This window comes from Octopus bimaculoides, chromosome 1 (genome assembly GCF_046866305.1).
Source record: "Octopus bimaculoides isolate indiv1 chromosome 1, ASM4686630v1, whole genome shotgun sequence".
Taxonomy (NCBI): Eukaryota; Metazoa; Mollusca; class Cephalopoda; order Octopoda; family Octopodidae; genus Octopus; species Octopus bimaculoides.
In genome coordinates this window covers 154868218-154881723 of record NC_142928.1, presented here as the reverse complement: position 1 = coordinate 154881723, position 13506 = coordinate 154868218, and the positions used below count along the sequence as shown (strand labels likewise).

General features: G+C 36.2%; 1 protein-coding gene across 5 annotated transcripts in view; it reads right to left on the bottom strand.

The window, feature by feature from the left end:
* Positions 1-2968, bottom strand: part of LOC106875833 (TBC1 domain family member 13) — a 95061-nt gene extending 92093 nt beyond the window's left edge. For 2 of the 5 annotated variants that reach the window (XM_014924119.3, XM_089360418.1), the window contains exons 1-2: positions 2930-2968; positions 1618-1691 (exon numbers count right to left, since the gene is read on the bottom strand). In XM_014924119.3, coding sequence (XP_014779605.1) covers positions 1618-1691; positions 2930-2949 — 94 coding nt within the window. In that variant the 5' untranslated portion in view covers positions 2950-2968. Of the gene's footprint in view, positions 1-1617; positions 1692-1792; positions 2272-2638; positions 2680-2929 lie in introns of those variants that run through there. The other 3 variants (XM_089360397.1, XM_014924118.3, XM_089360410.1) reach the window with 3 other exon arrangements.
* Between the last annotated feature and the right edge of the window lie 10538 nt (positions 2969-13506).

Here is a 13506-nt window from a genome sequence, read left to right as displayed (position 1 = left end):
TACAATTCATAATTCCTTTATCAATGAGATATGTCATAGGAGTTAAGTAATATGTCCATATTAGATAGAAACATTATACTTTGCCCCTTCTAAACAAGGTATTAGAGAAAGAAAATATAAGACTATCTTACGAATAAAGAAACAGCTTGATTGATATAATGTGTAAATGACACAGTCTCAGGTGGAAAATAAAACTGTATAAAGCACTTGTAAATGTAAATTAAATTTCGAATGAAGCTTTAGAACATCTGTCAAACAAAATGCCGTGGTAATTTCAGCGAAGCAGAGTGGGTTGATAATCAGAAAATTTACAAAGAAAGTCAGCCATAAGAATTACAATGTAATTGGAAACCTTAAAAACGTTTATTTAATCAGCACACCAACAGATTATGAATAGCTGCTATTTTCTTTCTTTCTTTCTTTTTTTATTTTTTTTGTCTTTTGCAAGTGTGTATGTCGAGGTAGTGAGGTGCGCAGGAAAGATGGTTACTTCGTGCTGAAAAAAGTCCTCGTTAGGTTAATTCTGATTTATCACAAAAAAAAAAAAAAAAAAAAAGGCAAAAACAACGAAATATGCGAACTGCATCTCACACACCAGCCACCCAAAAAGAAAAAAAAGTCGAAATTTATACACCAAAAGAATTCTAAAACAAAGTTTTTACACCCGACCAAGAAAAGCATCAAGTTTCCTATGAAATGCCTATTAAGATTTGCCTTCCAGTCGGCAGTCTTCACAGATTTAAAATAAACTAATCTTCAGGTTTAAAATAAAGTCCATTTTTTCTCTATTTAAGATTGCTCAACCGGTCATCTAATAAATTAACAATTGACGCCCGTCTAATAGCTGAATTACACAAGACATTAATGTTTACTTTGATTTACTGACAACAGTAATTAGCATGTCAAACTTTCACCTACAAGTTTAAAGTAAAAATCTGTTATTCAACCAAGAGATGACGGTTAAATAAAAAAAACTATTCCTAGAAATGAACGTAAAAACGAAGTTTTTTTTGTTTTTTTTTTAATCTCCAAACACCATGTTTGTAATCGATAATTAAACATAACGCAGATTTTTGTTTTGATTTGTTTTTGAGACTAAATCTATGTTTAGGATCCTTTCCATTAATTTTTAAATTCTAGATTAATAGAGGTCAAAAAAGAAACAAAACAAAACATAATAAATAATGTCATTTACGTTGAGAGACAAAAAAGGAAACACACTTTCAGCGGTTCATTTACGTTATTTGTAGATGACCATAATCATTCGAAATGATGATAACAAACCGATATCAGAAAACAAGACGATAGCAGCAACCCAGCAACCATTGTGATATAACAAAACACAAAATACAGAACCTAAATATATTTCGACATTTATAATAATCTGAAATGGAATTTTTTTTTTATTTCAATTCTGAAAGCAGTCGCTGAAGAATATTGTAAATCTCCGCCACATGTAATTAATGAAGTTACTAGAGAAGTCCGTATTTTACAAGTTTCAAATATAAAAACAATGCACGTTTTCACAAGCAATGCAAAACAATATGCGATAGATATGAAACCAATTATAAAAAATGACAGAAATTTCGGAAAATAGACAAATAAATTTATATTTACCACTGAAACATAATTTGCGTAAGCTTTCCATATCAATTTCTTCAGTGTCCAATACCTTGGCAAACTGTTTTAATCTAAATAAGTAAATAAACAACAAATAGGTTTAGACTTAGTTGCATATGACGTGAATGTTTAGTGTATATTAGCAAATTAATTAAGGATAATGTTTAATTACATAAAGGCCCAGGGTTTTAGGGAAAAGGATCCTGTGGTGTTCATGCCTTTTCCAACAGCATAAGCACACTCGCTGGACCTTAGAACAATTCTAAAACAGAGCCAACTGTGTCGTTGGAACCATTAGAAATAGCAGGCCAAACTCTCCCAAATCATACCGTAAAAGTACTGAAAACGAGAGGCAGCATTATACAGTGTACCTTGAACTACATTAATCCAAGATACACAATGGCAAAGAAACGGATGGGGTGAATGAAAAGTCTTTGATCATAGCTCTGCTCAATCAGATTGACCAGGAGCTAAACATTAACAGCCAGTAATGATTATTTCTTCCACAGATACGCAAGATTTGCAGAATAGAGTATGACAGTGTGTGGCATTCAGGTTACTCTCAAATGGTAATACTTTCTTATATTGACAGAAGGCACAGTAAGAGATAGGGGTTGAACGGAACATGTCAAGTACTGATTGTGTGAACTCGCATGGGATGAAAAACGAAGTCGATTCGGGCGAGATTTGAACAAACAAATAATAAACCGAAACTAATAAAGCATGTTATTTGTAGTTCTGCTGTCACAACTCCACTTTTGTCACTCAGTTTATAACGATAATCTGTACTAACAACACTAACGATAATTTTATATTTTTAAATGCAACTTAAATAATAATAATAATAATGATAATAATAGTTTCTGTTATAATACACGAACAGAATTATAAATAAATTGTGATTTATAATCAAAACACCTAACTGATTGATTGATAGTGTTGAGAATTATAAACAATGAAAATCATAGCGAGAATTGATAGTTATAAGTCGATATCAAGGAAAATGAAAGTTTCGTACAAGTTAAATATAAAGATCTGTAGCATCAAATTATAATAAATAGGATAAAATATAATAAAAACATAGTTCGCATTTGTAGATTTTGAGAAGTGTTGTAGAAAGAGTAAAGGAGGCGTGTCGTTAATACACCTGGCAAACTTTGTCCGGCAGTAAGTAATATAGAAATTGTCAACATGGAAACTTAAAATTAAATTAAAACAAAATTTTCACAGAAGAATATATACGATAAATTAACTTTGTAATGAATGTCAATAAATTTTCTTATAGCTTGTTTTTGTTAGGTGTACTTACCTTGTTCTGTAAGCTGCCATTTTTAGATAATGTAAAGCTGAATTTATCAATCAGTACAGATTCGTATATGTAAGACACTTGTTTGGTACTAAAACTATATCAAATACTTTTGAAGGAAAGAAACAGGCAACATATTTTCGTTTGAAATTCTTTCACATGAAAATATTCGATTCTGGATCACTAAATTGTTTTGAAAAATATACGTAAGAAAAAACTAGCATTCGATAAGCAGCAGCTTCAACTCACGAGATCATTCCCGATAATAATTGTTTCTATTAACCTTCTGAAATATTGCTATGCTGTTGAGTAAAGGCACGAGTGGACTACTAATTGAAAAAAGTCTTTAAAAAAACGAGTGACAGTGAGAGAAAATTCTCGTGATTATATTTACACTTTATCTGTCAATAATGCTTGAGTGTGTATGTGTGTGTGTGCGCGCACGCTTGAGAGAAGTACTTTTATATATTTCTGAAGAGAAATGATTTCCTGCTGATATGAATCAGTTAAGTTTAGTTACATCCCATTTTGTATTTTAAACTTACGAACTATAAAGATAAGTGTACCTAAACTTTTCCCTCAGAAGGATACATAAAAAACTGACGCAGTAGAGTCTCACATACGTAATATAGAGTTGGAAAACTTCGATTATCCTCACAATTATTCAGAGAAAAAGAAACTGCTACGGTGCTCAAATTCTCAGAATAATAAATAACTCCTATGATATCAACCAATGCAAATTTTTGGAAAATATGAACAATGCAGATAAAGCTAGCAGGGAAAACCAACAGACATATTCCAGCCTTGCTAGATCTCCTCAGCGATGCATATTCATCTCAGGTGATGAAACGGAGTGATATGTATATATGTATGTATGTGTGTGTGTGTGTACTTATATATGCATGTGCGTGCATGTATGTGTGTGAATGTATGTATGTTTGTATGTATGCATGTATGTATGTACTCTTATATTTTCAATCATTTGAAGTTTTCCTGTACGGAAGGAGCTGGTTTCTAACCAAAGATATATAACCCCATTGTTGCATCAATTGTTATTGATATAAATGTAAATTTGGGTAAACAAGCTGGAGGTTTCAAAGCAATTGTCATCTTCTTGTCCTTTGATTCTCGAGGAGATATTAACATCAACAGAGCAGTTAACTCTGTGACAGAATATACTTCTAGTTTGTCCCATACGTCTGTCCTGTTATATTTACACTTGGTAGAAGTTTTGTTGGGAATGCTCTACCAATATTCTTTATGTTGATGTTAATGTTTGTATGTACGTATGTATGTATGTAATATGTATATATCAGGCACATGCTGTGAGTAATTACTCAGAGTAGGCAGTTGGTGACGTTTATGTAGTAAAACACACAGAAAATAAGCGAAACACAGGTGCATGACTGAGTTGGAGGTAGATTTACTTCTGCCCTTATAGCACGTAAAGAAAACGTTGTTGTAGGAATGTATGCAGCACGTGTGCTACAGCAGTATTATGTGTAGTTTTAATACTGAGATTGAAAGACAGGGGTGAACTATGCCTACCTAGTTTACAAAAAAAAAAAAAAAAGAGTATTTTACATTTTATGCATAATAATCAGAGTAACCTTCATAATTTTATTGAATTAGGTGCATATTTTGCCATAAAAGGAAAATGTTATTATCGATCTATTTCATTCAAGGTAGGCACTACCTACCTTGCGTACCCAGGTGGCACATCCCTGGTATGTATGTATGTATTTAATTATTTAAATATTTCTTCTGAGGAAGGAGCTACTTTCTAACAAAGATACAAAGCTCCACTATTGGAATGTAAATAACAAAAATGTTACATTTTAAACTTGAGAAAAGTCTTGCATATTTTTACTGTTCTACTTACAAATTGTATTTTTTTTAATGTGCATGTTAGTTGGTTAATTCCTTTTTCTGCAAAATCCTAGTTTATCCAGATTGTCACTTAGGCATTTACACAAATGACAAAGTGTACCAATCATTATTGGTGCAAATGTGAATTTATAATCTGGATATAGAAGCTGGAGGTTTCAATGCAGTTGTCCTTAGTTATTCTTACTATTTTCTTTCTTTCTTTCTGTGTGTGTAGGTATGCATGTATGTATGTATGTATGTAGGTAGGTAGGTAGGTAGGTATGTATGTATGAATGAATGTATGTGTGAATATGTATGTATGTATGTATGTATGTGTGTATGTAGGTAGGTAAGTATGTTTGTATAAATGAATGTATGTGTATGTATATATGTATAGGCACAGGAGTGGCTGTGTGGTAAGTAGCTTGCTTACCAACCACATGGTTCTGGGTTCAGTCCCACAGCGTGGCACTTTAGGCAAGTGTCTTCAACTATAGACTTGGGCCGACGAAAGCCTTGTGAGTGGATTCGGTAGACAGAAACTGAAAGAAGCCCATTGTATATATGTATATATATGTTTGTGTGTCTGTGTTTGTCCCCCCAACATCGCTTGACAACCAATGCTGGTGTGTTTACGTCCCTGTAACTTAGCGGTTCAGCAAAAGAGACCGATAGAATAAGTACTAGGCTTACAAAGAATAAGTCCTGGGGTCGATTTGCTCGAGTAAAGGCCGTGCTCCAGCACAGCCACAGTCAAATGACTGAAACAAGTAAAAGAGTAAAGAGTAAAAAGAGAGCATGTATGTATATGGGGAGGTAGGTAGGTAGGTAGGCATGTATGTATGTATAAATAAATAGAGGATATGTATTGAAGTGATTATGAATATCAGCAATATTGCCAAGGGAATATAGTTCAAGGAAATGTTCCTGAATATTAAATACACATACAGTAATATCTCATGCATGTAATATACATATTGTGAGTTGAAAAACGTCAATTAACTGGGATTTATTTTACAAATAGAAAACAAAAGTCCCTCTTGGGATGTTTAAAATCCAAAACAGAATTTCGATTGGCTGATATTGCAAAAATAATTTAACTGAAGTTTTTCAACTCACTATACTATATAGGTGAGACTCACTCTTATATGTATTTAGAATACAAAATGCTACCTTGAGGTGTTTTCCCTCAGCCCTGTATTAAAAACTGTTCAATAAAACATGCTAGAACTTTACTTTTGGTTGTATTTATTTAATAGTTCAAGTCAGCCATCATTTAAATGTTTAGGAGAAAACGTTAGGTTCCTCGATCACTGAAGATTTCTCTTGATGAAAGCATAGCTTTAACTTTCAGCACACTGATGCACATCATAGCATTGTACAAATTTTCTTCCCTGTAGCTGCAGGTACATTGTGTTGCACTGAGAGGGGAAAAAACTCATACAGCAACATGATGCGTCTACAGCCTGTTAAAGGTTAAAATAGCTAGGACAGCATCCCAATGATTATTCAGAACCAGTAAATACTTCATCTCAATCTATAACAATTACTAATCATCATCATCATCATCATCGTTTAACGTCCGCTTTCCATGCTAGCATGGGTTGGACGATTTGACTGAGGACTGGTGAAACCGGATGGCAACACCAGGCTCCAATCTAATTTGGCAGAGTTTCTACAGCTGGATGCCCTTCCTAACGCCAACCACTCAGAGAGTGTAGTGGGTGCTTTTACGTGTCACCCGCACGAAAACGGCCACGCTCGAAATGGTGTCTTTTATGTGCCACCCGCACAAGCCAGTCCAGGGGCACTGGCAACGATCTCGCTCGAAAATCCTACGGGAGCCAGTCAGGCGGTACTGGCAACGGCCACGCTCAAAATGGTGCATCTCATGTGCCACCCGCACAAGAACCAGTCCAGGGGCACTGGCAACGATCTTACTTGGCTTGCCGGGTCTTCTCACGCACAGCACATTTCCAAAGGTCTCGGTCAGTAGTCATCGTCTCGGTGAGGCCCAATGTACGAAGGTCTTTCCTCACCACCTCAGCCCAGGTCTTCCTGGGCCTACCTCTTCCATGGGTTCCCTCAACTATTAGGGAGTGGCACTTTTTCACGCAGCTATCCTCATTCATTCTCACCACATGTCCAAACCAGCGCAATCGTCTCTCTTGCACACCACAACTGATGCTTCTAATGTTCAGCTTTTCTCTCAAGATACTTACACTCTGACGGGTATTCACATTGACATTACACATCCAACGGAGCATACTGGCTTCATTCCTTGTGAGCTTACGTATGTCCTCAGCAGTTACAGCCCATGTTTCACTGCCATGTAGCATGGCTGTTTGTACGCATGCGTCATACAGTCTGCCTTTTACTCTGAGTGAGAGTCCCTTTGTCGCCAGCAGGGGTAAGAGCTCTCTAAACTTTGCCCAGGCTATTCTTATTCTAGCAGCTACACTTTCAGCGCACCCACCCCCACTACTAACTTGGTCGCCCAGATAGCGGAAGCTATCGACTACCTCTAGTTTTTCACCCTGGAATGAGATAGAAGTTGTTTCCTGCTTGTTTACAGTGTTTATTGCACCTGAACATCTGCCACAAACAAAAACTAACTTGCTAGTTAACCTGCCTTTGATGTTGCTGCACCTCTTATGTGTCCATAGCTTGCACCGGGTACATCTTATAGAGTTACTACCTACTCCTTTTCTACATACTGAGCAGGATATTCCACAAAACTCAGATGATGCCCACAATAAAGCTGAAGCAGATAGCATTCTACAAATTCAGACTTGAAATGTCTAAGCTTAAAGTCAAAACTATAGGCAAATAATATTACTATATTTGGTATTGTTGGCCAGAAATAATTGTCCCTAGGCATTACTAATACTCTGGTATTATAATGTTTTCTAACAGTTTTCCAAGTCAATCATCATGTTGTTTTTGATAGGATTTTGGGCAGGACTTTTGATAGGGCTTTTGATAGAACTTTTGATGTTGGGTAGGGGTTACATAATACCATTCACCTTACTACTTGATTTGTACTTTATTTATCAATCCAAGAAGGATGAAAGACAAAACTGACAGCAGCAGAGTTTGAAGTCAGAATGTTAAGAGCTGGCAAGCACCAGATGTTCTCACTAATTTACTAATCCTATGTCCTTTCTGCCAATCATAATAGTCCTCATAATAATAAAAAAATATTTCTTGCATTGACATTAAGCAAGTATTTATTATAGGAGAAGGCCTAATACTCTCTGTGGCCAGGAGTGCCCTGAGGATTTTAAAAAAGGGTGAACAACTTGCCATGTTTAATAAAATTGAGATGGTTTAAAACTGTTATTACTTGTAGAAACAATAGAGGCTTGAAAGAAGAATTATACGGTTGCAAGCACCATTTTGTCTTCTATAAAAAAGGAAGAGGTAAAAAAAATGTCATTGATATTTTGGTTGGCCAATAGGTGGTGGGACTGGTATTTTTTAGTTTGAGAACCACAACATTAGGTCATACATTTTAAGCAAACAGTCAAATTGAGCTTAGTTACTATATTGACTGTTACTAGATTGACATTGAAAGGATAAAAAGATAGTTTCCATTCACCAACAGTGGAATTTTAGTTTGTGATGTGAAGGGATATAATTAAATATCATTTAAGTTGGTCATCATTTAGTGGAGCTGGTCATTTACTCATTGTTGATAGTACACGATATTAAGTAGGTTGCAGTAAAGATGAAAATGATCTCATTAATCATAAAATACATTTCCATATTCTGTATTACTCAGAACATTTGCATTTACATATGTACAACAGTAATTTGAATAAAATGGCATACATGAGATGGTAAACGTTATAGTTAAAAGACTTCATTGCATAAAATATTTTAATTATATGAAAATCATCTTTGGTTATTAAAGACCAAATAAGTAGGAGTGAGAACACCTTATCACAAAACTAATTGATATAGTTCTGTGTAGCACCAGAGACCGTTCAATTTGGAAGTTCAGTATCCCAGTTTTTTATAACATTGAGTCAAGCTTCTAGAATCTTCAGTAAAACTATAGTGAAGGAATTCACAAAACTTAATTTCAAGTCTATCACTTATTTGACTGCACACCAGCTGATCTGACTGACCAAACCATGTTCACATAGGCATTAATGCCTTTTATGGTGACATAGTTAATTTCTCATAGCTGGCATTTATCTTTTATGGTAAACTAGTTAGGCTGTGGTTCTACATTGGGGATCTGAGCAAGATGATTTGAAACTAGTAGGAGCCACACTACACCACTAAAAATTTGGTTCAGAGATCATCCATTCCTGTAAGCCAATGAGAGTGCCTTTTCATCTCTCTCTCTCTCTCTCTCTCAAATCATACCCTACTATAATTTTTAAAAGAGGAGGACACATTGGATAATAAGGGAAATAACTGTATCTGAAAAAAATGTAAAGGTTGCAGGTAGAATGTTTTTCATTATAAGTCTGTTCAGGGTTGACCTGGGGTTAAACAATATTATAATAATATCATTTCTGCAACCAAACACATCCTATTCTCTAATTTAGCATCAATATGTATAAGAAGTATAAGATGGAAGTGACAGAGAATGTTAAATCCACACTATTCAGTAACAGTTTGAGTTCAAATCTTGACATGTTCAACTTTATCTTTCATCCTCATGAGGCTGATAAATAACGTAACAGTCAAGTACTAGAATCAATTTAATCAACTAATTCCATCCCCAAATTTGTGGCCTTGTGTCCATCATTGCAACTGCCACCACCACTACCACAACTACCACTTAACATTCACCTCACCATCTTTGCAAGGTTCAGGCAGAATTTGCTGAGGCTGATTTTCTACAGCTGGATGCCCTTCCTGACACCAACCCTCACCTGTTTCCAAGTGAAGTAATATTTTTCAAGGCCAGACATATTTTTCACATCAGAAATTATTATTGATACAACTTTGTATTATTTTGAAATTTTTTTATAAAGTATACTTAGATTATTTTCAACGTAATTATTTCATATATATTTTTTTAGAGTTAAACTTGCAGCTATTGAAATATAAAAAAAAAAAATATGTGATAGACTTTATTTCAGAGCCTTAGTGGAAAAAAAAGTAGAAAATGCAGCATTTCCAACTAAGGATAGAAGGATACATTTGCCAATAATGTAATGAGAGACAGCTCTGTTGTGTGTTGTATTGTGGTGTGTGTGTGTGTGTGACATTAATGTTGCAATTGCTGAGGGAATCTGGTGAGTCATTACATTAACTGGCCCAAGATATAAATGTCAAATTTTTTTTTCACATTGTGTTAACACTGATTTCCTCGGTGTTAATTTGTGACAAGTACAAAAATGATATCAGATAGATTAGGATCTTAAAAAACAAAACAAAAAAAAACAACAAAAAGACAAAGAAAGAAAACGAACAAAGCAAAAGCATCTGCTTGGTTTCACCATTTCTTCTCATACTTTGACAGCAGCTGTATCATCATGGACTTATTACAAGCCAATAGTCGTGATTCAATATGGTCACTTAACTTGCAAGAAACAGCTGCCTAGTTTTCCTTACATCAAACCTCGAGCATCTTAATAAGAGTAAGAAATATTATATAATGTAGACTTAGATGCATCTAAAAACATGGGACAGCAACAGATAGATGACCTTTAGTCATAAGTCTGCTCAATCACTATTGACCTTTTATTTTTAATGTTTAGTCGAGCAGGAAGGATAGTGACCATAGCCCTTTACTAGTCCCACGAGAGGGAGAAAGGTAACTTCAAGCCTGCAGCTTGGCTTACTTGTTTGCGACTGAGGGAACTCTGGGGCATCCAAGGACCAGCTGGTAGTATTAAATTGGGCAATGAATTTAGACAATCACCTAAATAGGGTAAGGTGGAAGTCATCCCAACTGACACTTGAATGATCTTGTCAGTTCACTGCTCTAGACAAATACTTTATTGACTCTAGAAGACTAGTATTTGTACTTTATTTATCAATCCAAGAGGGATGAAAGACACTTCCATCTTATACTTCTTATACATATTGATTCTAAATTAGAGAATGGGATGTGTTTGGTTGCAGAAATGATGTTATTATAACATTGTTTAATCCCAGGTCAACCCTGAAAGGGGTTTGAACTCAGAATGCAAGAATTCAGAATAAATACCACAAGGCATTTTCGTGTGGGGCTCTATCTAATGACTTTAAATATCATCATCTTTTTTTTGTTTACAATTTCATTTTTTAAATATACAGTTTGTCTGGAATAAGGGTCTACACAAAGCACTTTAAGACTAACATAACTGAGGTTGTTAGTCTCCTTTGAACAATTGCAGCAAAAATATGGGAAGCAGGGAAATTTCAGATAAGTGATTCTCTAAGGAAAAAAGATTGGTACTCAAGGCTATTGTGACACCTGTGTGAAGGGAAACACAATATGGGTTATGAAAAGAAGCCCGTCGTATATATATATGTGTGTGTGTGTGTGTGTGTGTGTGCTTGTATTTATCTCCCCATTACCACTTGACAATCAGTGTCGGTGTGTTTATGTCCCCATAAGTTAGCGGTTCGGCAAAAGAAATGGATAGAATAAGTACTAGGCTTAAAAAATAAGTCTTGGGGGTCGATTTGTTCAACTAAAACCCTCCAAGGTAGGGCTCCAGCATGGCAGCAATCAAATGACTGAAGCTAGTAAAAGAATAAGTGAATCAAACAGGTTTTGTTGGGAGTGACTCAACATCAGCTAGGTCTGAAGAATTGAGGCCACAGCAGCTGTGGTAGAAAAGACGGGATGAGAAGACAGTATAGGCGTGTTGGAGTGTGTTGACAAGTGGTCAGCAAGTCAAGCTCATACACTGCCTGTTGAGAGGGTAGTGTATGAGAATGAGGTGGTGACCGGCTCTGGCAACCACAGTGACAGCAACAGCATCAGTGACACATCTGCCAACAACAACAGCAATGTCAGTGGCAGCAGCAGCAGCCACACCAGTAATGCATCAAGTGGCAGAGCCAGCTATGGCAGCAACACCAATGGCTACACCAATAGCAATGCAGCCAGCAGTGTCAGCTACACCAGTTGCAACTACAGCACCAGGATCACATCCAGAAGTAGCAACAACACTTGTGACTGGAGCAACAGCAGCACCTGCATCAGGCCCAGCAGCAGAGTTAACAATAGCAACAACAGCAGCTATAACACCACTAGTGCAAGTGCACAGACATGGAAACATGGCAGTTCCATAGGTGGCCCCTTTAAGCAGCACCTGAGTAACTACAGGTCCTCATTTAGGATACTGGAGATGCACAATATCACATCCCTAGCCAACTATGTGTGGTGTTTAAAATAGGAGGATATGCCACACATAATTAAATGGAAGCTCTTAGAACATCCAGGGTCATACCTCAACAGGAGCAAATGATGTAAGCTTTGCTTGGCCAAGAGAGCAAGGATCCTGAAAAACTCACTTGATCTGGAGACCTTTTTAAGCTCTAGAAAAGAAGTGTTTAATCAATGCCCTAATCAGAGGTGTTTCCTGTTGCAAACTTGGAATTCCCCATTTGCTGAATAGGAACACACCACTAGCTTTAAAAATCCTTAGACATGACTGGAACCAATGTAAGGGGGATAACCCCACCTACCCGAAAGCTTACCAGAAGGGTATTGTTCTGGATATCTTTTGTTTACAAAACTAACTGACCATGACGTTTTTCTCCCTCCAGTTGTAGAAAGGTCATGTGCCTCTGACCATTTGAGTCTGACAAGCTTCCTATACAGATAAGTATTTTAAAGGTCTGAAACCAATAGTCACTCTCTAACTGGCCATAACAAACAACCTTCTAAATATATTACTGTTCTGTTTTAGAGTGTGCTTCTTTTTCAGATATATGAACTACTGATGATACATACGTATATACCAAAATAAATTAGTGTGCGACATTACTACTTTTATTAAAGTATGAATGATATACTTGAAGTGAAATGGAAATGAACACACAGAGAATATCTGTGGATTAGTGGTTGTAGAGTGATGGAGAGTGAGTGAGATGCAGTCAAATAACCTGTCTCCTTTTGAAGTGATCCAGGAAATGTGTAGAGTAGCAACCTGAAAACAGTACTACATTGTTGGTCATACTTGAGCTTTGTAGAGAGTCAACATCTAATTAGAGCTGAAGTACATTCTAAAGTTGATGAGGAAGGCCAGTGATTGGTAGCAGGTTTTGTTGTTATGATTGCGAGATCTCAAAGAAAATTATGGAAAATTGTGAGATCTGTCAAAGGTTAAATATTTACACCCTAATCCAACTTTTCATTCTTTACTAAAAATCATTGCCTACAATTTAAGACTTGTTCTGTATGATGAGGTTCCACATAGAAAGGCATGCTCACTCGTTTGTTCTGTTCATTTGTAGCAGTGGTTCTTAACTTGAGTAGTAGTATCAACTTCAGGCAGTTGTGAGCTCACAAAGGAGCAGCAGATAACAAGAAGGCAGTGGGGTCCATTAGTTGTTTGACCCTTTGCCTGTTCTGCATGTCATATAATGCACAGGGCATATTTCCAGGTGCAGTCCCAGGAATTTCTTGAAGGGAGGGCACAAGGTCAAAAGGCCCCATCATCATCATCATCATCATCATTGTTTAACGTCTGTTTTCCATACTGGCATGGGTTGGGTAGTTTGACTGAGGTTTGGAGAGCTAGTGGCTG